Here is a 24,978-nt window from a genome sequence, read left to right as displayed (position 1 = left end):
TAATGATGGAAATCATGTAGAGTCCTAGAGTTGGGAACCTTACTGTGGTCAACTTTAATTGAGTTTTCTTTCATTCTTTCTGATAGGGTCACATGAACTCAAGGTGGGGAGTTTGTAAAGCCCTTAAAGGTGCAGTTTACCATTTAAAGGGCACCGATTTGACCCCTTTTTCAAAATTTAAGATAAGTCTTTTGTGTCTCCAGAGTATATCTGTAAAGTTGCAGCTCAAAACACCCATCAGAATATTTATTGCAACTTTCAGAATGTTGGAATTTTCTGCTCTTAACACCATGTAGCTGTTTTTGTTGCCCGTGCCTTTAATGCTAGTCCTCCCCAACCACCGTTCCCACGTGCCTGTCAGAGTTGACCTTAATCTCCGGCTGCGTCAGATAAACAGCACAGTGACAGACATGAAGAAAGCAGATGTTACGTAACGTTTGTGAGAAATACTACAGTAAGAACTTTCCCAATGATTATTATTAGAATAAATACAATAAGCTTAAAGTACAATTCACTCACTGATTCAGTTACATTAAATAGAATGAGATTACAGTATGATTCACTCACTGATTCATTTTATTAATACAGTAACAGTGATTATTTTTTAGGAACTCACTAGAGGGAAAGATTGTTTAAAACTGTCTGTGTGTTGTGGAAAATTAGTTAATTTATTTTTATCATTAAACAGAATAAGCTTAAAGTACAATGAAATCATATGACCCCCTCACTCAAAGACACATTAATTACGCCTGAAGCACTTTTGGTTTGATTTTTGAAGCTTTAAGTACAATCCAATCACTGATTCTTTATTAATGACTCACTAAAACAAAGACCTTAAAAATATTCATTTTGTGTTATGAGAAAAATACTAATTGCATATTTAACTTTAATAATATGAGTTTTAAACACTCACTGATTCAACTCACTGGCATTTTTATACAGAGATTTTGGTCACACTTTGCAATAAGATTTCATTAGTTAATGTTAGTTAATGTATTTACTAACGTGAACTAATAAAAAAAAAACAAGTACAGCAATCATAGATTAGCATTTACTAATGCATTATTAATATCCAAATTCATTCTTGCAACATTAGTTAATACACTTTGAGTTAACAACTTTCCATAACTAATATTAACAAAGATGAATAAATACTGTAATAAAATCATTTACAATCTTATTGTGAAGTGCTAGTTTTCCTTAAGTGTTATGTGGAGAAATAAAAGAGATTTTTACTAATTATTTCTACATTTGTTTTAGCCATTACCTTGAAGGGCACCTGTGATGAAAATCAAAAGCTGTTTGGACAGAACTTTGTGTAGGTAGTGTGTCCACGGTCATATTGGGTAATACAAAGACAATAAGTCTCTTTTTTTATTTCATGACATTAAATTAGCATCTAAATTCCCCCCTATTTGAGGCCCACCTTAACATGACGTAGTAGTGCGGTTTCCCTGCCCACTGATTTGATTGACAGCCGTGTATTAACATGTTTCTGTAATGCGTATAATCACATCCACAAGACAGGACATGCGCAAAGCAACTGAGATTAAAAGATCTGTTCAGCTCGCTGTGATCATAAATCATCATTAAATGTAATTATGAATGAGTTTTACAAGTTAAAATGATTTTAAAACAGTGCATGTCAGCGATTTTAACATCTTTACTATCACTAAAGCCGCATGTCATTACAATTATAATGTGAGAGTGTATGGGTGTTTCCCAGTACTGAATTGCAGCTGAATGAGCATCCGCTGTGTAAAACATATGCTGGATAAATTGGCAGTTTTGTGGCGATTAATAAAAGTACTAAATAAATGAATAAAGGAAACCTTCTTAGGTAAGAAAGCTTAAGTTAAAAAGTTATAAAGCTTAAGTTTAAGACTGAAAAAAATTATTCATGAATTGCAAGGAGAAACAGTCACTTTGAATTGATAGTAAAATGTCATGGTTTTTATTATGTATAGGTCCATTTTACTAAAGTCTTTAACATTATCTGTAATTTGCTAAATAAAAAAATGGTTGTCAACAATTAAAACTGACACAAATGAAAACTGCTTAAAATAAAAGAAGCTCAGTGTTATTTCCAGAGGTGATGGAAAGGCAGAACAGAGACAGCTAAAGCAAAGCAAACACAGGTGTGTCTTTTTATCAACTCTGAGGTAAGGACTAATCAATGGCAAACTTTAATCAGATATGATCAATTATTCATGGCCTGAGGCCTAGCCATCCCATCTCTCAACCATTCTCATACTGACGGCACAGGATGAATAATTCACACACCATTTACACAAAACCAAGCACAATCCTGATGCCAGATTACAGAATTAGAAAAAATTATGCAACAAAGAATGTTAATTAAATGGGCGTACATTTTAGAGAAAAAGTTAACTAATTAGGTATATACTTAAACAAATGAAGAGTTCAGATGCAAAAACCTCTAAGTGCAGTCTAAAATTTCCAATGAAAAAGAACATTTTTCTCAGTCTTCTTAGTTTATGTTGAGTTATTTCACTTTAAAGACCAGGAAAAGGACTTATTCTTTTCCATAAAAGTGATATTACTGAACATACACACAGGAGCCTAATAAAAATGCTCATTTTAGAGGAAAATTTCACACAGCTTTTAGAGGTTTTTGCGTCTAAACTCTTCAAATGTTTCTGCTGTGCTTAATATTTTGATATCAAAAAACTAGATGTGTTTGGTATCATATTCTAAAAAAACATTTTAAAGAACATTTCTATTCTTTTTTTGTCAAATAAGTTTTATTGAAGACTCAAAAATTCAGATAGAAAAGGATTTTGTTTACATATTTTGTCCACATATTACATAGGCGAAGCAAATAATTAAAAAAAGGAAATATGAACAAAATTAAAATCATAATAATAAATAAAAAATACCCACATAACAAGCCAACTTGTTACAAAGACCTGTTTGAACAACATGACAAAACATATTAAAACATTACAGAAATGATGCATTATTCCTCAAGGTAACAGATAAAACGATTCCAAATTTTGTTAAATTGTTTAAGTTTTCGGCCGCTGGTTTGAGCCTCGGCTGTGTGGAGTTTGCATGTTCTCCCTGCGTTCGTGTGGGTTTCCTCCGGGTGCTGCGGTTTCCCCCACAGTCCAAAGACGTGTAGTACAGGTGAATTGGGTAGGCTAAATTGCCCGTAGTGTATGAGTGTGAATGAGTGTGTATGGATGTTTCTCAGAGATAAATTGCAGCTGAAAGGGCATCCGCTGCGTAAAACATGTGCTGGATAAGTTGGTGGTTCATTCCGCTGTGGTGACCTCGGATTAATAAAGGGACTAAGCCTAAAAGAAAATGAATGAATAAATGAATAGTATCTAATTTGCTCCAAATGTAACATACAGGTAATTTCTCCAAGCCACAGTAGTTCTTGGCAGTAGTTAAACAGTATGAGAGCAATTTTTGTTGAGTATTTGACAACAATTACATTTGTCAATGCACTTTAAAAATTCCATTCCAATAATTCTGTCTCCTAAAACAGAAAATGAGACTGTGAGATAGATCCGCATCTTTGGAAGATATTTTGGAAGATTCTATTTAATGTTTTCTTTAAATAATGTAACCTATGAATTATTTTAAACTGAATTAGACAATGTCTAGAATTAATACAGTGTTTAGTAATATCCTCCAAACCACTCCCAATTCTTTCTCCCACTTTTCCTTAAAACATTTTGTGGAGGGGGAAGTAATGGATTGTAGTTGTTCATAAATTATGAACATTTCTATATGTAAGATTGAGGTTGGTACATTATTTCAAATGTTTTGGACTTAAAACCTATTGGAGAAATATAATACAAACTATTAGTAAAATTGCCAATGTTAACCTTTTACCTGATCCAAGATTTATGTTGTTGGGGGATGAATCAGTTCTTCTGTTCGATCAAAGGAAAAATTTACGTTTAATTAAAATGGCTCTGATAGCAGCAAAGAAATGCATTGCTATACATTGGAAATCAGTAGAACCACCAAGTCATATTGTGCGGCTTAGAAAACTTTCTTTTTATGTTCCTGTTGAAAAAATAATGTTTAATCTTAACAAAAAACTCTTCAATGTTTGAGAAGACTTGGAGTAAATTTATTGAATACATGAATAACTTGGATGTTACATTGACTGAAAATACGGATGGAAAAGTATGACACTTCATAGCTTTAATCCTGTATTTGTCATTATTGTTTGTTTATTGTTTATTTCCTCTTAATTTACACATCAGCTCGATGTCTCACAAGTATGTCTGTTTAAGTGTTCTGTCCTGTGAGGGTGGGAAAGGGATGGAGGGTGGTTAGAAAAGAATGTTTACATGTATACTGAAATGACTCTGTAAATTATTGATGTGAAAATAATAAAAAATATATTGATAAAAAAAAAGAACATTTCTATACTAAAGAACACACTCAATTGATTAAAACCCTATCCAACAATAAATAAACTGTATTTTAATGTACTAATAGCCATATTTCTAAATGAATATTTCTGAAAATAAGAGCTCACCAATGACAAGCAAACTCAAACAAATCAACAGACAAAACTATATATTTATGGCCGTGTGAATTGAAAGAGGTCATGAATTAAAAGTGAATCGCAAGCTAGTGAATCACGCAACTAGGCAAGAGCAAAGAGAGAGCGAGAGAGAAGGAGGGGTAGATGGATGAAGGGTATGGGAGAAAGTGTAATTCTTGTTTGCCTCAATTTATCCTGAAATCCCTGACAGCAAGCAACCATAAGTCACCAAATAATCGCTCTCGGTAATTTAAAATGATCACTCATGTCCCCTTCACCTTGCTGTGCCTTGTTCTCTTTATCTAGCTCAGATATCAGCATAGAAGTCAAAACAGAGTTCATTGATAAACTCAGGGCTTAGTCCATTTTGTTCTCCATTTATGTCTTACTTTTTTTGTCTTAAACATAAACTGAATGTAAATCAATTGATCCATCCACTATATATGCAATCTAACAAACATTTTAGAGTTATATGTATAGATGAGCAAACACACATGTTCAGTATTTATAAGGCTGAACTGACATTAAATCAGCAAGGGAAAATGATTAGATTGTCCAAATATCTTCAGTTGTGATTGGTGTTGCATATCAAAATCCTTTCATTTGTGTTCTTGGTTATTGGTGTACTATTTTCAAGAGAAAGTGACTCTGTACAAGCACTTGTAAAAATCGCAGAATGACAGAGAAGCTGGAAAATTGAGGCTATCGGTGTGAAACCGAGGCAAGGATTTTTTCAGCCTAAAACACGATGCTCATGCATTTACAGGAAGAGTTCTAATGAGGGCGCGCGGTATTGATATCTCCATGGGAACATCCCAGCGCACATCTAACAAACCACACTCCACTGTTTAGAAACATTTGTCTGAATGTACAAATTAACTGCGGTGGGAAAAAAATGAATCTAATGTGTATAATACAAAGGCAAATAGGCAAATACATAATTACATTGTGGCTCAGGGTGAAGGTAGAGAATTAGCATTCATCTAAATATTTGAATAGATTGATTGCAGTTATAGATCACATTTGTAAGCTGAATCTATAATTTCGTATTAGCTTCAAAAATTGCTTCTCTTAAACACTTAAAAGGACAGTTCACACATAAATGAACATTCTGTCATCATTCACTCACCCTTTACTTGTTTCAAATCTGTTAAACACAAGAAGATATTTTGAAAAATGTTGGAAACCTGCAAACATTGACTTAATAGTATCCATTTTCCTACTATGGAAATCAGATGTTCCAGCCCTCTTTAAAATATCACCTCTTGTGTTGATAAAGGTGTTGAACCATTTGAGAATGAGTAGTGAGTAAATTTAGATTGTGGAGTGAACTATTCTATTAACAACTTTTAAAGAAGCTAAGCTATTTAAAAAGGTCATTATTTTTGTTTATTGGGTGTGCTATTCATTCATTCATTTTCTTTTCGACTTAGTCCCTTTTTAAATCTGGGGTCACCACAGCGGAATGAACCGCCAACTTATGCAGCATATGTTTTAAACAGCGGATGCCCTTGGATGCCCTAAATGGACAATTTAGCTTACCCAATTCACCTAGAGCACATGTCTAGGACTTGCAGGGGAAACCGGATCACCCGGAGGAAACCCACGGGAACAACATGTAAACTCCACACAGAAATGCTAACTGACCCAGCCGAGGCTCGAACCAGAGACCTTCTTGCTGTGAGGCGACAGCGCTACTGCGCCGCTATTGGGTATGCTAGAATACGTTAATTTGGTTTAACATGTGCTTTTTTAATGCTCCCAGGCCCAGTCTGTATGAAATACTGAATTCAGAATAACCAAGACTGTTCAAACTTTTACAAATTGTAATCACAAATTTGAACTTAAAGCAATTATTAACACAAATAGTTAGATAGGGATCCGAGGATATCATATCTTAGCCAAAACATTTTACATTTTTTATTTGCAATTATAAAGTAAACATTGTTAAATGCACTATTTAAAGCAAAAAGCAAATGTGAGATTTACATTGGGCATTTTTTTTTTTTGCCTTCTATGCCACATGATTGTTTGGCTGGACAGAAAGCAAAGCTGAATAAAGAGAGGGGGGGTGGAATCGGGAAAATTCTGTAAGCTGAGATTCAAACTCAAACTGCCCCATCCATACACACTCATTCACACACATACACTATGGTCAATTTTAGTTTATTCAATTCACCTATAGTGCATGTCTATGGACTGTTGGGAAAACCAGAGCACCTGGAGGAAACCCACGCCAATATGAGAACATGCAAACTCCACACAGAAATGACAACTGACCCAGCTGAGACTTGAACCAGTGACCTTCTTGCTGTGAGGCGACAGTGCTAACCGCTGAGCCACTGTGTCGCCCCAGTTATTTTACATACAGTTGAAGTCAGAATTATTTGCCCCCGCTTATTTTTTTTTCCCAATTTCTGATCAACAGAGAGATTTTTTTCAACACATTTTTAAACATAATAGTTTTAATAGCTCATTTCTAATAACTGATTTATTTTATCTTTGTCATGATGACAGTGATTAATGTTTGACTAGATACTTTTCAAGACACTTCTATACAACTTAAAGTGACATTTAAATACTTAATTAGGTTCACTAGGCAGGTTAGGGTAATTAGGCAAGTAATTGTATAATGATGCTTTGTTCTGTAGACTATCGAAAAAATATAGTTTAAAGGGGCTAATAATATTGACCTTAAAAATTGTTTTAAAAAAATAAAAACTGCTTTTATTCTGGCCAAAATAAAACAAATAAGAAGAAAGAAAAAAAAAATATTATCAGACATACCGTGAAAATGTCCTTGCTCTGTTAAAATTCTGTTAAAATTCAAAGGGGGGCTAATAATTTTGACTTCAATTGTATATATATATATATATATATATATATATATATATATATATATATATATATATATATATATATATATATATATATATATTTGAATATTATGCTATTTTTATGCATCTACTGTGTTTTTTAACAGCTACACTAGCAAGCTCAGCCATATTTTAGTGTAATTCAAAAAATACAATTATTAATAATGAAAATAATTACGGCGAGGCAGTGGCGCAGTAGGTAGTCGTAGTAGCTGGGTCAGTTGGCATTTCTGGAGTTTGCATGTTCTCCCCATGTTCGCTTGGGTTTCCTCCGGGTGCTCCGGTTTCCCCCACAAGTACAAAAATGTGTGGTATAGGTGAATTGGATAGGCTAAATTGTCTAGTGTATGTGTTTGAATGAGTGTCTATGGGTTGCAGCTGGAAGGGCATCCGCTGCATAAAACATAGGCTGGATAAGTTGGCAGTTCATTCCAATGTGGCAACCTCAGATTAAAAAAGGGACTAAGCCAAAACGAAAATGAATGAATGAATGAATGTTTAATAGATAGCCCCAAAAAATCTTCTACTAACCAAAAATGCAATATTATTGGAAAGAAGGTTTGTCAGGTCTCAGCATTTCCTAAGTGTGTGTGTGCGCGCGGATGTCTCACCCACAGACCACGCACCCTTGTCATGTTCCTGTCACATCTGGAGCTGAGAAGAAAGATGAGTCCTCACGCAGAATGACACAATGTCTCAATGTGACTGATAGAAAGGTAGAATGTGTCTGCGGCACTGAAGAAATCAATCCTTCCCTCCGTCCGCCATCTCCCTCCCTTCTCCCTCAAACACATATCCACAGAACCCTTCTCACCTCAGTTAAATCAAATCTTTTTTTTTTTTTTATCTGCTCTTTACCACAATTAAGCCAAAGTTCAGCTGAAAAAAAATCTCCCTTTGTTCTATGAAGAGTAGAGTCTGGGTCTCCGTCCGGCTATTAGGTATGTATATGTGTGTGTGTGTGTGTGTGTGTGTGTGTGTGTGTGTGTGGCCTCCGGAGGGATTCTTTGTGAAAATGTTGTTGTGTATTTATTTTTTTCATGTGTTATGACACTGTTTGGGCTGTGCGGCTGATTTCCATCCCTCACGAGGCTTCGGTCTTTGTCTGCCAGGATTCAGGGGCGGTAAATAAGTGGTAATGGAAGTGAATGGGAGGGACTTGGGGAGCGCTTTCTGTCATCACTTTAGAAGGTTGTGACCCCTGAGCGCAGTGACACCGAGCTGCTAAATTATTCAGCCGTCGTCTCGCGCGGGCCTCGGGAGGAGTCGAGGCTGTGATTGCTGGGAGCTGACTGACTGACATTTGCACATGAAAATCGGCTTGGTTTTCCCCTTCGAACACTGGCGCTGCTTAAGAAAAACAGTGCAAGGCCTCTGCGGGGAGATGGAGGGCAAGGTACTGTAATGACAGAACCCCCAATCCGGGGAACACATCGCACGAGGCCTGCCAATGAGAACGGCCTCTGGAGATTTTAAAAGGCATCTTTCATATGGATCTGAAGGCTTTGGCTGAACAGCTGTATTAAACATGCAAATAGCAGCTTTTAATAATGATCATTCTGGTAAAACATCTCCATCTGCATACATACATTTGCAGGTCATCAAGAAAGTCTACTGTTAGCAAAAGCAATCTGTTAGGATTTCCATTGATGTAAAGGGAGTTGACAATTGAGTCAGGAAGTAAGAACTGAAATTCTGTTTAATTTATTCAAAGCAGAATTGATTTTTTAACAGTAAGTGATAAACCTTTATAGACAGTTCTGTTTATTAATCGATTGAATATTCTTATGTTGAATAAACATTAATTTGCAGTTTGCATTGATTTAATTTATTCTTTTTATATTTAATTCATGCAGACAGTAACTACATTACATACAATGCACTACAGAAAATGTATGTGATCGAAGCAATTATCTTTAGCCCCGCCCACTCCCACAAAGTACTACAGATTGCATAATTAAGTCAGATTGTCAAGATCACCAACGATCTAGACATTGCACATCGCTGAAAGCATCACCCGGACTACAATTATGCCCCTGAAATTAACTACAAATCCCATCATTCTCTACACCTCATTCACACACTTTTGGCTGAGTCTTGTTAACTGTAATTGAGCATTACACAGCGTTTTCCTTGTCTTGCCTTATATTTTAATTAGTCAATAAACAGTTTAACTACTTGACTCAATTCATCCCTATAAATCTGAACACAGAAAGCAAACCTCTAACTCTTTAAATTAAGTCAAACTGCTCTTTTAACTTTATAAAAAATTAAATACATAAAGTCAATTAAAATAAGTATCAAAACTTAAGGTGTTTTAAAGTGATTAGCACATATTTCATTTAGTCATTAATCTCTGACTCAGTTTACCGTTTCCTTTTGTAATGGCTGGATAAGTGATAAACCCTTACAGACAGCTCTGTTTATTAAGCAAATGAATATGCTTATGTTAAACAAACATTAATTTGCATTAGTTTGCTGTTTGCATTTATTTAAATTTTTATATTTAATTATTGCAGACTGTTACTACATTATACACGATGTGCTACAGAATATTTAAGTGATCAAAGCAAAGATCTTTAGCTCTGCCCACTCCCACAAAGTACAACAAATGCCATATTAGTTATTAGGCAAAATATCTGAAAGAATGGATGAATGAATAAATAAATGAATGAATGAATGAATGAATGAATGAATGAATGAATGAATGAATGAATGAATGAAATAATGGTTACTTTGCTTCTCTGAACTAATTTATACAGACCTGTGGATTTATAAACAATATTTAAGACAAGTACATTATATGTAAATGTACATTCTAAGTACAGTAATTATTTTGTATATATTGTATATAATAATGGTATATTTTAATTATAAAAATCAGTATAGCAAAGTCAGCATGATTTCTTAAGCTTTATGTGTTAAAATATATCACATTTTTTTATTTAGTAATGCACTTATGATTTTTTACCTGATTTTTTAACCTACCCATGTATAATGACTTGTAGAACTATTTTACCAATGTAATACTGACCCTTACGGATCCTCAAGTGATATACTGTTGCTATAGTAACTCCTTAATCACAAATTCGGTTTGCAAAGGTCAGTTTGGCTAAAGGTGAAAATGTGATTTTAAAAATGATTATTATTACTATATGAAATCTTATGAAACATTTGTTATATAATAAGTAGCATCAATCCTGCTTACCAGCACAGCATCCCTCAGCTGTTTGTTTTAACATTATTTGTGTTACAGCTTTGATTTTTGATTTACAACCCCCTTAAATCCTCCAATAATTTGCAGCTGTTTTATACCAAGTTTTAGAGTTGAGCTGATATTTTTCTCCTCTTTCAGCCTGGGGTTTATGCAGTCTGACAGATATTTGCCTGTGTATGGATTGATTACCTTTGAGACAAGTCTTCGAATCCAGAGTGTCAGGGTAATGAGACCAAGTCCAATTAGTTAATCCTCTGAGCCAATAAAACCGATAGGCAGTTTGTACAGGGTGAAATGTAACTAAGATGCTGTTATTTGTGTTTCAGCTCCTGTATTCTGTACTTGAAGGATGCTGCATTAGCTATCCTATGCCTCATGATGCTTTGTGTAAATTATGGGAGTAACTTCCATTAAACTGTTAACAATCAGTAAAGCATTTTTTTAAAAACTGGGTAAAATGTTTTCATTATTCTCCTTACAGTTCATCTGTCGAGTTGTAAAAGGGAACTTATTAACAAATTGCTTCCAGCAGAACATGAATAACCCTAAAAGCTTGAAACAAGTGTCTATTTGCCAGTATGGAGTATATGCACAGCTATGTTATGTTAAAACACAAACCGTAATGTTATTTCATAATTTTGTGTTATTAACAGTGCAGCCTATTAGAAAACAGGGTTTCTACAGGTTTCATAAAGTTAAATTTGGGACATTTTTAAGACATTAAGGCATTTTTAAGACCATCACAGTCACCAGCGATCTAGCCCACGTAGAACGCTGGAGAACTACAAATCTGCCAGCAAAAGAACTACGTATCCAGTCACGCACCACTCACACAGCTGGCCTAGATTCACATGATTTCAAACAGACACAGCTGAAGCTGTTCAGGACTTCATTACACAGACTATGGCTGCGTCCGAAACCGCCTACTCAGTAGGTACTGCATTTAAATTTAAATGTACTACTCGGCCGTTAGAAAAGTACGTTCTATACAGTATGAATGTGAAAAGTATGAATGGAATTCTGATGTACTACATCCGCCATTTTGACATAGTCATGTGATGTGACGTACCTGCGTAAGTTGCGTCGCTTTACTCCCATTCATGAATTCGTTTGCGGGGCATCATGGGATAGCGCAGCATGCATGGGTTGCGCACTCCAGAATCTCGCCGGAAGTAGTAAGTCATCCGGGTACTTCTCGCATACTGTTTTTCGAATTCTATGAATTCGGACATTCTACTCGGCTCACATACTGATTTTAGCGTACTATATAGTATGGAAGTATGCAGTTTCGGACGCTGCATATAGCCCCTTTTACACATACAGACCTTTCCGGAAAATTACCGGCAATTACCGGGAGGTCTAAAAGTGTGAACAGGCCCTTTTTGAAAATACCGGTAAATTCGTTCCAGCTATTTTTCAGAAGGAGAAGTTGTAACATTACCGGTAATTTGCTGGCACACCCACATATTATGTGCATCTCGACATGCGAAAGTGTTTCTCTATATGTTTTCTTCGAAGTTGTTTACAATACTGATCCATCCACAGAGTTTGTAATGTAGTCAAATGTTTACAAATACAAGTGCAGCCGTTTAGAGCTTGTTTCTGGTTAATGATGTCTGAACTTATCTGTGTTTTGGAATGAATGTGTGAATGGTCTTTTCCGGAAAAATTCTATAACGTCCTCGCCTGTGTGAACAGCACTTTTTTTGAATATACCAATAAAGTCATTCCAGAAATTTTCTAGATATTTACCGGTATCACTGTGTGAAAGGGGCTTATATCTACGCCTCTCAAACCAACACATGTGGCTGAGTCTTGTTTACCTGTATCTGTGAACATTACAATGCGTTTTCCTTGCCTTACGTGTTTGACCCTTTGCTTTGCTTTGTTTTGTTTTACGCTGTCTGCTCCCTGCCTTCTGACCACTCGTTGTTACTTTGACTACAACACTGGATTACCTGTGTACATCTGTCCCCTGTGTTGACCAATGCTTGCCTGACCATCCTTTGACCATCCTTTTTTTTCCATATGGAAAATATTTGTATTTACCCTATCAAAAAAACTATAATAATACAATGATAATTTGATAATAAAAAATAAATATTTTAGATATTTCATAGCAAAATATTTTAAATATTGTGTAAAACCAAGCAAACTCTCCTTGTATCCAACATAAAACTTTCTTTAAAAAAAAAATGTTTTAAAAGTGTTAAAACTATAATAAACTAAATCTATGAACAACAATCTGTCTAAGTCAGTGTCCTCAGCAGTACATACACAGAACACTTTTAAACTTATGTTAAATTTTATTTATTTTAATTATTTTAATAAAAACTTTTAAAGTTTTATTAAGATGGATTGTTGGTGATTGTATGGGTTTTGGCCAGATTGGGTAGCAATACATGAACTAAGGAAAATTAAGAACTGTTCAAAACAGAAGACCTACAACACAATACTTCAGTAAATTTAATACTTTTTTTTTTAAGCCAACAAATTTAGATTTTAAGACCCAGTGCATACCCTGTAAACATAAATGATAAATGTCTTTCAAAAAAAAACTATTAGCAGAGGATAAAATAAAAGTACACTGCGTTAACAGTGCTTGCCTTTTTATGCGTTGTCTTTTCAGGATATACAGGATAATCAAATGGAAAATTCCACAAACTGTTTCAGTGGAAGTCTATGTTACTCAGAAGTTGCTGAGACTTTTATTTCATGACTTTTATTTTATGATGTACTTTCAACTGAAACAGAACATTGAGTGGAGGCAGGGCTTTCATTTTGTGCATCATTCCCCCATAGCAAACTAAAAAGGTAAGGTAAAAGGAAAGTGGCTAAGAATATTATGCTTAAACCGTCAAACCAACATCAAGAGAAAATGGCTGTTACTCCAAACGAAGAAGTAAATGGTCCGATTTGATTAAAGATTACCTAAACAACCTTTATTTTTTATTTTTATTATTTTTTTGACTGTGGATTAATTTGCATGGATTAATTATTCAACTAAAAAAACACAAAGTGCACTAGCAAAAAAAAAAATGTACATTGGATTTTACACAACGACTTAAAAAAAAAACAGATTCATTTATAATTACCTTTAGGTTCATCAAAGTGTCTTTTCAAAATAATCAGTACACTGAGGAAAACCACCTATTTCAGTCCATTTTATTGTTTTACAAATGCTCTTCTGAATGTTTTTGTTAGATGAGATAACACATAGCCTTGTGATTTAAAACAATTTACTAAAGATCTTGTAAATGCAAGTGACCAAGCCAGAAGTGCATTCCATGATTTAAAAAGCAGTGGTCATGTGCTAAAAAAGGTGGTCTTTTTGGTTAACAAACGAAGGTTTTTAGAATATTCATGACTTTTAGATCAATCTTATCACCTTTAGAATACAGATTCCAATAATGACTTTTGCAAATAAATAACATTTGTGGGAAATGCTTTGGATTAGTCCCTGAGTCCTCTAAGAAGATGAATGTGGACTTAACGAGAGACTTTCAGCATGCTTGACCATGTCTCTCTGTTTGATAGAGGGAAAGCAAGGGATAAGTGGACAGAGAGAGGGAGACACAAAAGGGGAGAGAGAGAGAGAGAGAGAGAGAGAGAAAAACACACAAGGGGTGGAGCGCAAGGCAGATGACAAATTGTGATTAATAAATGTGGTCCGGGACGGCAGTGTGGAACGATGCTTATTAATGGAGAGAATTAGAGTGGCTGTGCAACTCAATCTACACACTGTCACTCTGCATCAGGCACCATGATCAGAGTCTAATGAAACAGCACAACAGAAACACACACACATACACCGGCTCACCTACTTTGTTACATCTCACCTTCTCTGCCAAACACACATATTGTTGTTTTCTACAAAAACATATGCATTTTATTTATTTATATATATTTAAATCAGTGTTTTTTATCTTAGTTCAGGAAAATAGTAAACATTCAGTAAATATCAAACACAATGACTAGATTTAAAGTTGCACTCTCTAAAGTCAGTAAAATATGTGTCCGGTGTGTTTGTATTTTTTGTTTTGCTGATGTTTACCTGTATTATAAATTCTGGAATTTATTGGGTTCAGATTTAAAGGAAATGACTGTAAATTTTACTTGAAATGTACGGGTAATTTTGTGCTGTTATTAATTTAAAAATGTAATAGTGTATTGTAATAAATTACAAATTTTTAAGCTTGAAACAAAAATTTACTTAAATAAAATTTATTAAAAAAACTTTAACTACACTGAAAAAAATTATGTCTGCAGAATTGTTGCAAACAATTTGTGTTGAATTTAAACAAATTAAATTAAGTAATATTCAACTTAATTTGTTTGTTTAAATTCAGCCCAATTAAATTTTTTACAACCACTTACTTAGAAAAATATTTAGTAAATCCAAAGAATCATCTTTGAATCATGTTTTCAGTTTAGTTGCCAAAGGTAGATTTCTCATTTACATTTAGCTTAACTTGATGGCGAAGCAGTGGCGCAGTAGGTAGTGCTGTCGCCTCACAGCAAGAAGGTCGCTAGGTCGAACCTCGACTCCGGTTTCCCCCACAGTACAAAGACATGCTAAATTGTAGGCTAAATGATCCGTAGTGTATGAGTGTATGAGGGTGACAGGCCCAGACGACAGGCCGGCCGGAATGTGTAAAAAAGTCGTTATCATATGGACAAGTCTAAATGGAAGACTTGTACCAAAGCGCTGACCCCGCAACCATACGGGACTAAGGCCAAAGAAGAAGAAAAAGATTTAGCTTAACTTGATGTACTCAAAATATCTAAAACTAAAATAAAAAATAACTATATCACCGCTTTAGTAAACGTAAGCAATAATTTTTCTATTGAAATACAATGTTAAAAATTGTATTACATTTAAATGAGATCTTCAAAATGTTTAAAGAATATAAACTGAATATCATCTTAATATGTTTTAACATTTAGATAATGTTTCTGTTATGTTTCTGTTCATTTTCTTTTTTAATTCATGCATTAATTTATGCACTACTTAATTACTTTTTATGGTAAGTAATACATTGCGTTACTTTTGAGTAATTTTGCATTACTTTTTCTGACCTGGCTGAGGCTTGATCAGTTTTATAACTTGCAGGATTTATTTCTTCCTTATTTTTAAGAAATAAAGGAGCTCTGCAATTAACAATGCACCTTATAGCCTACACTAGCTTAATGTGCTGTAATTTAAGAAAAATTACACTTACAAAATTACAAATTTTGCACTTACAAAAAAGCCAGCAAATTGAGAAAAGATCAGTTTGAAAGCACATGTGCTGGAAATTGTCACAATGCAAACACATTTAAAAAAAAAATGCACTGCATTTTCACACTACGCAAACAAATTAATAAAATGTGCACAGCCACTCTAATTCTCTCCATTAATTTTACAAAAATGCAAAACATTTTCTCACAACACAATGGAAATGTTTCAAGGAGACCCTAAAACGTGATGGACCCAGCTATTTAGGTTATTTTGGCTCTTAAATAAAACATGTAAATCTCACCTTTCAATGATCACCTACAACTTCACTGAGCAATAGTCACAGCACTGCTGCGTCCGTCATGTTTTCGAGTCCCCCTGAAACATTTTGTTGTGTTGCGTTCTTCTGTGTGTTGTGAGAAAATGCAGCACATTTTCGTAAAATGTTTGCGTTGTGAGAAAATGCAGCACGTTTCATTCATTTGTTTGCGTTGTAAAAAAATGCAGTGCATTTTTAAAAATGTGTATGCACTGAGAGGATATGCAGCTATCAAACAGATGAAGATCTTTTCCTAATCTGCAGGTGTTTTTTTTTGTAATTGGATGTGTTTTCTTAAATTGCAGCATGTTAAGCTCTCTCTGCCACTGTACTACACCTTCATTTACCTTAAAAACATTAAAAAATATTAATGTAGGATTATCTAATCTTCTGAGAACGTCATGACCTTCGATCTATACATGCCATATATACAGATTAATCAATGTTTAAAGCAATGTGTTTACTACTTTTGTACTGTTTGCCTTATTAATAAAGTAAATCACTTACCATTGAGACCATTCCCTTTTCCCTTACTTTGATCCACTCATAATAATGAGAATACTTTAACCACAGAAATGTAATCAGCTTGGTCTCGAGAGCTCCCCCTGGTAAAAAGAGAAAAAGGAGGAGATGGGGTGAAAGGGGGGATTCTTCCAAAAGGAAGATAAGGCAGTAGGGAAAATCTGTCTATTTATTGTGGGCTTGGATCAATCTCATTGGATTATTGCTGATTAAAGATGAGAGACCAGCCACAATTAATCATTCCACATGCTCCTTTCGAAATTAGTTTGTAAAACTTTACTTATATAAACATTTTAAAAGACAAGAATCCATTTTTAATACTGTATATATGGACACATACAGACTCTGTCTGTGACCTTTAACGTCTCACACCTTCTTTCTTTCCCTCACTCAGGAAACACAGATATTTACCTGACATTTATTTGTCATCTTTTTTCTGAATACACAAAGCAACTCTTCATGACACAAATCAGCCTCTGGTAATTACGTCCTCTCAAGCGCATTCAGTCTACTGTATGAATCCATTTCCTCACTTATACCTTGTTCCTGAAGCAGACGAAGAGACCAGGCCTTTCTTTCAGCCCTTGGTCATGTTTTATTAATCTTTCGCCAACACCAAAACCCTCCAAGGCACTGATCTATAGGCTGTTATACTTGAGATCAAGATCCATTGTTTTCCTCCGGGGCAGAGGTCAGGTCAGTGCTCCTTTGACCGTTTGGGAGACTCCATCAATATTTCCTGTTTAACCGAGTGTTAATTCATGTCCTAATTTCTTTTTACTGCCCAGTGGTAATCTCATTATCCAAAATGTAACATAAATAATGGCGTATAAATCATTCTTTTCTCCTACTCGGTGACACGAGTGGATCTATGCGCAGAATCCATGTTTCAATAAGTGTCACAGCGAGTCTCGTGGGATCTCGTGTCTGCTAATGATTAGTGAGTCTGTGTTCATGTGTGCTACAATAGTCCTTTTTCTTGTAATTTCCCATTAATTTAGTGTCGGAGACCTAGTGAAAATGCAGATTGTGGAGAGATTTCATTTAAATAGCTAACTATCAGAATCCTTGTACTAGGTCTGTAGTATATAGACTGTACTTGCATTCAATGTTGATTTTTCTGTATGATGCCCAAAATATTTTACCTGTCGCCTTATTGTGCACAATCAGAAATAAAGGTACAGAAACTGTCACTGGGGCAGTACCTTTTACATATTTGTACCTAAAATGTCCATAATGGTATCTTAAAGGTAAAATTTTGGTATACTAAAATGCCCCATTGAGGTACCAATATGCACTGTTTGGCTACAAATGGGGCATTTTGGTGGCGCAGTGGGTAGCACGAACGCCTCATTCCGCTGTGGTGACCCCAGATTAATAAAGGGACTACGCTGAAAAGAAAATGAATGAATGGTTGCAAATGTGTACTTTTTAAAAAGGTACAGCCCCAGTGACAGCTCATGCACCTTTATTTCTGAGAGTGCAGTGTACATCAGTGTACAATGTACATGCACCTATTAATAAAATAAACTTGTCCATAATGCTCTGGCTATATCATTTAATACAACTGTAAAACACTAAAAAAAGGTTTTCAAGCATCAAAACAATAAAAGTGTAATACTGATTTAACTAAATGTTGCATACAATATAATGTCTTGGTTAAATCTGATTATTTTCTGAAAAAAAAAGACTAAGAATTACAGAACATGTTTCAATAGTTTCAATAGATTCTTAGCATAACCATAGTTTACATACAAAAAAAAAAAAAAAAAAAAGAGTCGTCGTGTATATTTAGATGTTAGATTATGTTTAGGGAGTGCAACTAAAATGCTAACTATTCTCAGTTTAAATATTTATATTTGCTCCCACACTGTAAAAATAAACAAAAAACTTAGAAATTTTCTGTATTTTGTTATTCATGTTTTATTGTTATGCCTTAAATTGCATTATGGTATCTTGATCTTTCTTCTAACAACTTTAAACCTTAAAATATTTGTAAAAGTGACTTAATATAAAATAAATACCTAATGTTATATGCTGATATCTGCTTCAAATGTTATTTGAAGCAGATATAAAATTCTTACATGTCTTAAAAACATATAAACAATCTAATTTTCTATATGCAAAAATTAAGCATGGAACGATTCATGTTTTTTCCAGGTCAATATATTTTTAAATGAGCTGTTAACTTGTAATTGTACCAGATTTTGTTAAAAACTCTGACAAGACTAACAGTTTGTTCTAAGAAAGCCGTCCAGAGATCGGATCACCAATGTCATTAAACACAAATCCTGACAGTTGAATGTCATACAACAGTCAATGAAAGTTAAACTGAGATCTACAGACGCATAATACTAAAACAACCATCGACACTTTGCTTGAGTCATCATCGGTGACTAAAGGCCATCACCTAAAGGCTTAAATGAGTCAGATGCAACAATAATCAAATCAGGAGAAAAAAGGAGTTGCTGAAGTAGCTGTGTGAATGTTAAAAACGATAAGAGATTCATTTGTTTTTAAGCTCTATTGGGATGGGGCTAGTTTTTCAGGGAGTCTTTAGAGATATTTGTGCATTTCAGATATTGTTGGTAATTTTAATCCTTACGGAATCTGCAAAGTCTACCTTTTTCTCACACAACCTCTGTATTATTTACATGACAAATTTCCTACTGTTATTTTGGCAAATTAAGTGATCCTCTGAGAAACACTGATGTGAATGCTGACAATATTTTTCATAACTTGTTTCTTACTTCTTGATGCTCTTACTATGGCACACATTTTCTGTCATTCATTATGGATGTCTGTGTTCCTTCCAGCAAAAAAATAAAATAAATAAATAAATAAATAAATAAATTATCATTACTAAATTAATATAAAATAAATACCTAGATTGCAAAAACTGAATGAATGGATATACAGTTTTAGCACCAGGTAAGATTACAGACTTTCACTTCTGGCCTAAATTACATAATGTTTTACTTACATGTGTATCTTTACTAAAATAAAGTATGGACAAGAATTAAACATTTTTTTTTTAACATTGTAATAGTTTAAAGTATAGTTTATAGTTATCTGAAACAATAAATTAAATTTTTGCATCTTTATATATACAAATCCTATATGTAAATGTTATTTGAAGCAGATGTCAAATTCTTACATGTCTTAAAAACAAATAAACAATCTAATTTTCTATATGCATAAATTAAGCATTGAACGATTCATGTTTTTTTCCAGGTCAATATATTTTCAAATAAGCTGTTAACATGTAATTGTACCAGATTTTGGTAAAAACTCTGACAATCCAAATATACAAAAGAAAGGTAAATCTGTTATGTATAATAACAATGTAATAACACAAGGAGAAAGTACTGGACTAATGAAATGTATATTAATACTCTGTATAAAAGTTTTTTTTGTTTTTTTTTTGTAATGACAGCATCAAGATGCTTCTTGTATAGAGAATGGAGTCACATGCATTGCTCAGGTGTGTTTTTTCCCCCCAAACTTCAACAGTCAAATCTTGACTAATCTGTGACTCTCATCTTTGAACTTTTTTCTTTAGTTCTTTTTTTTTTATTGGATTCCACCCAGGTGATTGGCTGGAGCATTCTAGCAGCTTTATTGTCTTTTTCTGAAACAATTGAGAGTTTTCTTGACTGTGTTTAGGATCATTGTCTTGCTGAAATGTCTATTCTGGTTTCATCTTTATCATTCTGGTAATCAAGGTGTTGGGACATAAGCAGCAAATATTAATTTACACTGACAAGAGGCAAGGATTTCAGCGGTTGTCTGGGCTTTCCATGTCTTTTAACCTCCCATTCTTCATGTGTTCAATACTTTTTCCCTGTGCAAGTTTATTTTATCAAACATAATTACTTAATTTCTGAACTACTTAGTGTTGTTTTCTTTGTATGTATGGATTACTTTGGCTGTTTTATTGACAGATGAAATTTTAAAACCTTTATAAAAATATTTTCTAATATAAATAAATTAAATTATTTTCTAAACATATTTTATTGCACAACTACATTTTCTATTTGCTAGAAAAAGCTTTGGTTTATTACCATCTATGCATTGTCATTATTTTGCAGCTAAGTCACTTTCAACAAAACAAATTTTTGATTGAACCATTTATTTTTGCATAATTGTAATGTCAACTCAAGACGTCTTTCTCTTGCAGAATCAAGAGAGACCTTGAAGTGCGACATCCACTGGAGCACACTGTCTCATTCTCATGCTCAATCCATACCAGCATGTTTGATCTGACGCACACAATATTTCCACAACACTGTGCTAAGACAAGACTAACAGTTTGTTCTAAAAAAGCCGTTCAGAGATCGGATCACCAATGTCATTAAACACAAATCCTGACAGTTGGATGTCATGCAACAGTCAATGAAAGCTAAACTGAGATCTACAGACGCATAATACTAAAACAACCATCGACACTTTGCTTGAGTCATCATCGGTGACTAAAGGCCATCACCTAAAGGCTTAAATGAGTCAGATGCAACAATAATCAAATCAGGTGAAAAAAAAGAGTTGCTGAAGTAGCTGTGTGAATGTTAAAAACCATAAAAGATTCGTATGTTTTTAAGCTCTATTAGGATGGGGCTAGTTTTTCAGGCAGTCGTTAGAGATATTTGTGCATTTCAGATATTGTTGGTAATTTTAATCCTTACGGAATCTGCAAAGTCTACCTTTTTCTCACACAACCTCTGTATTATTTACATGACAAATTTCCTACTGTTATTTTGGCAAATTAAGTGATCCTCTGAGAAACACTGATGTGAATGCTGACAATATTTTTCATAACTTGTTTCTTACTTCTTGATGCTCTTACTATGGCACACATTTTCTGTCATTCATTATGGATGTCTGTGTTCCTTCCAGCAAAAAATAAATAAATAAATAAATAAATAAATAAATAAATAAATAAATAAATAAATAAATAAATGATCATTACTAAACTAGTATAAAATAAATATCTTGATTGCAAAAACTGAATGAATGGATATACAGTTTTAGCACAAGGTAAGATTACAGACTTTCACTTCTGGCCTAAATTTCATAATGTTTTACTTACATGTGTATCTTTACTAAAATAAAGTATGGACAAGAATTGGCGTTTTTCAATAGTTTTAGGACAACTTGGATTAAATGTTTTGATTCTCTTCACTGCTGTATACGCAATGCAATATAACAGGCCTTCCTATGCATGCAATTAAAGTTGAAAAGAACTGTAACTCAAACATTGTACAGAAAAATTGACTCATTAAATTGCAATTGCAGTATATATTTTAATCAAATCTTAGAGATATTTGCATTCCAACTAAAGTATGTTGATATACTGTAAATCCTACCTCAAAAAAAGGTTATATGTTACATAGAAAACTAAAATAAGATGTATCAAGTGAACCAATCCAAGTCTTTTAAAGAGACACAATCAGGATCTTGAGAATGAACCTCAATGGCTCTCATGCATCAAGCAAGCATGCTTGAACTCCCATGACTAAATTTGGTCACACTTTATTTTGATGGTCCGTTTGTTACATTGCATCTACATGTCAACTAATTCTCATTAGATTTTAGGTGGACTGTTAGGTTGGGGTTAGGTTTAGTGGAAGCAGACAATCTACTAATACTCAAGTGGACCCTAAATTTGAATGCTGTAAACACTGTAGCTGTTTTCAAAGCCTTAGATCAATCTATTCGTCCACGTTTACAATTATTCATTCAGCAGATGCCTTACAATTTAGGATAAAAGAAGCACTTCAAAACAGCAGAGAGCAGCAGAAACAATGTGTCCTACAGGTGGACTGACAAGCCCACTCACCTGTGTGTTGCACACATAAAGCTGCACAATGTTTTCCAAAAAGTATGCAGTAATTAAAAGAAGGTGTCAAGTGCAAATGGAGGGGAAAAAGAGTGTGTATTTTCAAAAGTCATTGTGTCTCTTCAGCTCTTCAATTAAAATGGAATCTATATTTGAGCATGTTATCAGTGAAGGGACAGAGACCTCTCAGATTAAATGAAAAATATTTTCATCTTAGAGAGCAAAAATGACTTAATTTCTAAATGGAGTAGAATGACATAACAACAACAATGGAGAAGAATGACATTGAGTCATAATAACATTGATGTCCAACCACGACGTGAAATGACATTGATATTTGGTTGAATTTAGGTTGGGTTGGAAAGTTACTAAAATCCAACATTAAGCTAACATTTTAAACCAACGTCATAATGACCTCAAATACTGAGATTGATTCATCTGGTATGACAACTAAAATCAAACGTTTGATAGACATCATAGTAGTAACGTCTACACAACGTCAAGCTGTTACATCAAGCTATTAGCTGTTACATCATGCTGATATTTTGTTGTTTTTAGGTTGCGTTGAAAAGTAACCAAAATGCATTGTCTGTCTGATGCTGGACATTGACGTCAGCCTGACATTGGGTTATTTCGTCAACCTGATTTTAATTTCCAAACAAAATGTAACATCCCACGAAATTGGGGTACAATGTCAATCTGATGTCATGTTGACATCCTATGCCAGCTGGGTTAGTATGGTTGAACACAGTTATTTAGTTTTGCTAATTGACTGTTGTTCATTTCATTTAGTTTTAGTTTTTAATTTATTATTTTTTTATTAATTTAATTAATTTTATTTTATTATTTAAATTTTTTTATCAATTATTTCAGTTAATAAATGAATTATTTTCTGACCAATAGATTTAGTTTTAGTTTTCATTTACTAAAACCACCCTCCTCCACTGTCCTATCAACAAAAAGGTAAAGAAAGCCATATTGCACATTGCAAAAAGGCATTTTATATTGGACTCATGTTATACAGTACATTTGATCAATTCATGCATTCCAGAATCAAGAATCAAACCAATGGTCTAGGCATTGCTATTGTAACATAATGCTATTTAGACTATTGAGGCTAAAAAGAACAAAACATCAAAGTAAATAATAAAATATCAATATTTACAGCACATAAGAATAAGCAAAGTGACTTGGTGGCTCATGTTTAGCACTGTCGCCTCACAACAAGAAGGCTGCTGGTTCAAGTCCCAGTTGGACCAGTTGGCGTTTCTGTATGAAGTTTGTATATTCTCCCTGTGTTGGCGTGGGTTTCCTCCGGGTGCTCCGGTTTCCCCCACAGTCCAAAACAATGCGATATAGGTCAGCTGGATGAACTAAAATTGGCCGAAATGTATGAGTGTGTGTGTGTGTGTGTGTGAATGTGAGAGTGTATGGGTGTTTCCCAGTACTGGGCAAATCCAACATGGGCTTGATTAGCTGGTGGCTCATTCCACTGAGGTGACCCCTGATAAATTAGGGACTAAGCTTAATTTTAAATTAAGTTTAAGCTTTAATTTTGGACTAACCCTTTAAAGAAGGATTAAAACTGTTATTGGATAAACTCTGCCAGTGTAAACTGTGCCAAAATGGGGTAAACTGTGCCAGATGCTTTGGAGTTAGCAGAGTTACATACTCACCAATCCAATTCCAGTACAAACACAACTCTCCCTTACACGATGAGAGAAAAGAAAGGAAAGAGAAAGACAGAATGGTGGGTTGAGACCAGAAAAGAACAGTGAATGAAAGACAGACAGCTCAGAGACATGTGCATTTTTCAATATTAATCATCTCAGTAATATTTTAACAGCCACTAAAAATCCAATTCTCACTATATTGCCTATGTCTCGCGGCGATGATTATACACCCATTGTGGTTAAGCCCATTCTCTGTGTGTGTGTGTATTTCTAATGGAAGGCAATGACTGACACACAAAGTGGAAATGACACAGTGTTTAACTCAACACTGTAATAAGTCACACATAATCCTTACTTGGGCTTTGCACGTTCCTCTCCGCTCCTTCCTTTTCCCTGTCCACTTCTTTTGTTCTTCTCTCCCCTGACACTGGTCACATCGAAGAAAGAGGTGTGGAGAGGGGTGGCTGGAAAAAAACGAGAGCTGTCAATATGTATTCCCCCCACTACCACCTCCACCATTAAACTTTAAAAATGCAGATGTGTGATTAAGCCTGACAGGAAGGAAGATGGGATGAGTTACTCTGAATTCTCAATGGATCTGCCACCAGACCTAATATTTAAACACTGCTTGCATTAGCTTTCAACAAACTGCAATGAGCTCTGTATAATTGTGATCTAAATGAGACCATTTTAAAGATATGGGTGATTTTTCAGTATTAAAAATGTACTGTTGGCCATTTTCGGTGTTATTTTATATGTTAAAGATAACTGCTGATAATAAAT

The 24,978-nt window shown here is 34.3% G+C and overlaps 2 protein-coding genes across 6 annotated transcripts in view; one reads left to right on the top strand and one right to left on the bottom strand.

Annotated features, from left to right (window-relative positions):
- The window catches only part of tmem107l (transmembrane protein 107 like), a 44,249-nt gene extending 33,169 nt beyond the window's left edge, over window positions 1-11,080 (top strand). Inside the window, exons 8-9 of one of the 2 annotated variants that reach the window (XR_015522860.1) lie at window positions 10,766-10,850; window positions 10,954-11,080. Coding sequence is in view for 1 of the 2 variants with exons in the window: in XM_087305832.1 (XP_087161958.1) it covers window positions 87-296 (210 nt within the window). In the remaining variant the exon portion in view is untranslated. Of the gene's footprint in view, window positions 1-86; window positions 2,835-10,765; window positions 10,851-10,953 lie in introns of those variants that run through there. The other variant, XM_087305832.1, reaches the window with a different exon arrangement.
- The window catches only part of LOC147831317 (uncharacterized), a 76,652-nt gene that overhangs the window by 18,982 nt on the left and 32,692 nt on the right, over window positions 1-24,978 (bottom strand). For all 4 annotated transcript variants that reach the window (XR_015523690.1, XM_087307303.1, XM_087307304.1 and 1 more), the window contains exon 4: window positions 24,551-24,659. Coding sequence is in view for 3 of the 4 variants with exons in the window: in XM_087307303.1 (XP_087163429.1) it covers window positions 24,551-24,659 (109 nt within the window). In the remaining variant the exon portion in view is untranslated. The remainder of the gene's footprint in view (window positions 1-24,550; window positions 24,660-24,978) is intronic.

This window comes from Danio rerio, chromosome 23, assembly GCF_052040795.2.
Source record: "Danio rerio strain M-AB ecotype USA chromosome 23, GRCz13ab, whole genome shotgun sequence".
NCBI lineage: Eukaryota > Metazoa > Chordata > Actinopteri > Cypriniformes > Danionidae > Danio > Danio rerio.
This window is presented reverse-complemented; position numbering and strand designations above follow the sequence as displayed.